At 52.8% G+C, this 2,956-nt stretch overlaps 1 protein-coding gene across 1 annotated transcript; it reads left to right on the top strand.

Annotated features, from left to right (window-relative positions):
* Nucleotides 1-1,328: 1,328 nt before the first annotated feature.
* LOC120639930 (E3 ubiquitin-protein ligase EL5-like) lies at nucleotides 1,329-1,691 on the top strand. Its single transcript, XM_039915847.1, has one exon. It carries the CDS (start codon nucleotides 1,329-1,331, stop codon nucleotides 1,689-1,691), a length of 363 nt encoding a protein of 120 aa, XP_039771781.1.
* The last annotated feature ends 1,265 nt before the right edge of the window (nucleotides 1,692-2,956 follow it).

The raw sequence follows: 2,956 nt of genomic DNA on the forward strand, positions 1-2,956 counted from the left end.
TCAAAATAAAAAACAAAATTCGGTATTTCTCGACAAATTTCGGTGTTTTGGATTGAAGTTGCGAATATTGACTTAAGGACTCTCGTGTGTTCTAAGGCCCCCAAGCTGCTAGTTTTGGGATGAAAACGCTGTGAAAACAGCTATGCACTGAATCTTCGTTTTCCTCAGTCCTCACAGGTATCTACTTGCTGTATTTTTACTGTACTGCATCATTCATTTTTGCTGTATTTAATGCAGCGGGTAGACGTGTGCTCGCGCGCGGCGTCTGTGGCGACACTGCACACCTCACCCGCCGTGTCATTCGAGCTTACCTTGGTAACAGGCGTGTAACAGTGTTATTCTGTCAAAAGCTGCCCGCGCGCAGCAGCAGCAGAGCACGTCTCAACCACCCGTATTTAATGCGGTAGTTGGGCGAGTCTTCCAGCAGAAGACTCGCGCCTGTAGTGCGGGACACATGGTGGCCCCGGACCCCCTCTGGCGGAGTGCTGGGGTCCGGGGCTCCTCTTGCCGGTACTGAGCGCCCCTCTTCAGGGACACGTGGCGACACCGGACCCGTTCCCGAGTGGGAAGCGGATCCGTAGCCGTTGTCCTGCCTGAGGAATTCGGACCTTTATGCCCTGCTGCCCAGCCTTTTAAGTGTGGCCTGCTCTCACCCTCCCAAGTCTGCTTCCTTACACGGGAGGATGGGGTACCCCGGTCACGGGGTACTGATACTTTTGTTTGGCTATATACCTCATAAATCTTGAGATACATAGGTGCATAAGTAGGTGTAGCTAGAAAGAAATTTACCATATATATATAAATATAATCCGTAGGGGCTTGCCCCTCCCATTTCATAAAAAATATTGGACAAGCGTATCTTTTGTTATTAAGGCTGTTATCACCACTCTACTGACGTGGACATACATAACACTGTTTTGCTTTGTAGACTACACTGTTTATAAAGTAGCGTTTGAAATAGAAGGTGGGATAGGGAGCGAGACCGGTGAGACTAAGAGGAGTGGATGCGGGAAGGAAGGCAAGCATATATTTTGTCCACTCTAGAAACTCTTGCGACAGTGCATCCCGTCTCTCTCAGGGTGTGTTTGGATCCGGGGAAAAAAAATTTCCCCTATCACATCGAATGTTTTGATACTAATTAGAAGTATTAAATATCATCTAATTAAAAAACTAATTGCACAGATGGAGACAAATTCGCGAGACGAAATCTATTAAGCCTAATTACTCCATAATTTGACAATATTGTGCTACAGTAACCATTGTCAAATTATAGTACAATTAGACTTAATAAATTCATCATCCTCTCCTTCTGCATCTTTCTCTGTGCCATGTGGTACCGCGGCGGTGCGCGCGGCGTGGGGATGTGGCTACTGTTCGGCGGCGCTGGCGGAGGAGCGGACGCGGCGTGGTGCTACCAAGGTAGTCTGGGCAACAAGTCTGTGGCGAAGCTACCGCGCCGGGAGGTGGGCGAGGGCGAGGCGCTGGAGTGCGTCATATGCATCACGGAGCTCGCGGCCGGGGAGACGGCGCGCGTGCTACCTCGGTGCGGACACGAGTTCCACGTCGACTGCATCGACATGTGGCTCCACACCCACTCCACCTGCCCGCTCTGCCGGGGCGCCGCAGGCGACAACGACGACCCGCACGTAGGAGTAGGAGGGCGTGGCTGCCGCTGCTCACCCGATGAGTAGGAGAGCGCAGCTGCCGCTGCAAAACCCAGGGCGCGAGCCTGGGCGGAGCAGAAGTCATTGCAGATCTTGGTGGTAGTAGCAAATATTCAAATGAGAACTTTGAAGGCTGAAGAGGAGAAAGGTTCCATGTGAACGACACTTGCACATGGGTAAGCCGATCCTAAGGGAAAGGGTAACCCCGGCAGACAGCGCGATCACGCGTGTTGCCCAAAGGGAATCGGGTTAAGATTTCCCGAGCCAGGACGTGGCGGTTGACGGCGACGTTAGGAAGTCCGGAGACGCCGGCGGGGGCCTCGAGTCCCGGGACACGCAATGTCGTTGGTCGCGATCCGTTTCTTCTGCACGCCGCGAATCACGCCGAGATCTCAGCACCGGGCACGGCTGCCCCTGATCCCTGACCTTTCCCTTTATTTGGCCCCCGTGCACCTCCCCGTGCTCTACTACGGCACGCCGAAGCCGCCACTGAGCCCCAGAGCCACCTCCGCCTCGCCATTGCTGGCACAGAGCTTAGCGCCGCTATGGTCCCGCTGTTCCGCCACTGCTCCGCCTCCGCAAGTCGATGCCGCGGCTTTGCCTTGGAGTCAGGAGCGCCATCGACCTCTCCTTCTCCGACTCCGACCCCTGCAACAGCCTCCTCCGCGTGCGCAGCGTTGACCTCGCCGCCGGACCTCGACGTCAGCACCCCGTGTGGCAGAACCACCTGAATTATCCCGGCTAAAGTGCGCAGGGCATCACCATAAAGGCAACACTAGCTCAAACGCACTTCAAATGGAACAATTCTTGGTCTGTCGGGTAGCGTCCCGATACAACCACCAGGTTCTCGGATCGAACAAGCATACCCCGCACGATGGCGAGTCCAGAGATATTACAACCACAAGTTTACAACATAGGCAAGTAGTGATTACAACATGTTTCAAAGTACTTATTACAAAACCAAACTTAGTACCTCAGTTATACAAAACACAAGGGTAAAACTTCAGAGTTTAACAGCGGAAGATAACACACGACGGCTACAACACGTCGCAAAAGTATACCAAGCTAGCCCAAGCAAGGTATCACTCGTCAAGGTCATTGCCGGCCGAAGACGTATCCCACTCGAAGGACCAGCCAGGAGGCATAGAGCAGGGATAGGACAAACTAGCGATCTGCTCTTCGAAACTGAAACCTGAAAAAGATTTCCAACAGCAAGGCTGAGTATTCTAATACTCGGCAAGACTTAACCGTCAACGGGTATACTAAACCCACTTTAGCTAGACTATGCAGGG

This window comes from Panicum virgatum, chromosome 7K (genome assembly GCF_016808335.1).
Source record: "Panicum virgatum strain AP13 chromosome 7K, P.virgatum_v5, whole genome shotgun sequence".
NCBI lineage: Eukaryota > Viridiplantae > Streptophyta > Magnoliopsida > Poales > Poaceae > Panicum > Panicum virgatum.

Excerpts from the sequence above, each read along its gene's own strand:
- LOC120639930 (XM_039915847.1), top strand. The coding sequence starts at position 1,329 with ATGTGGTACCGCGGCGGTGCGCGCGGCGTGGGGATGTGGCTACTGTTC.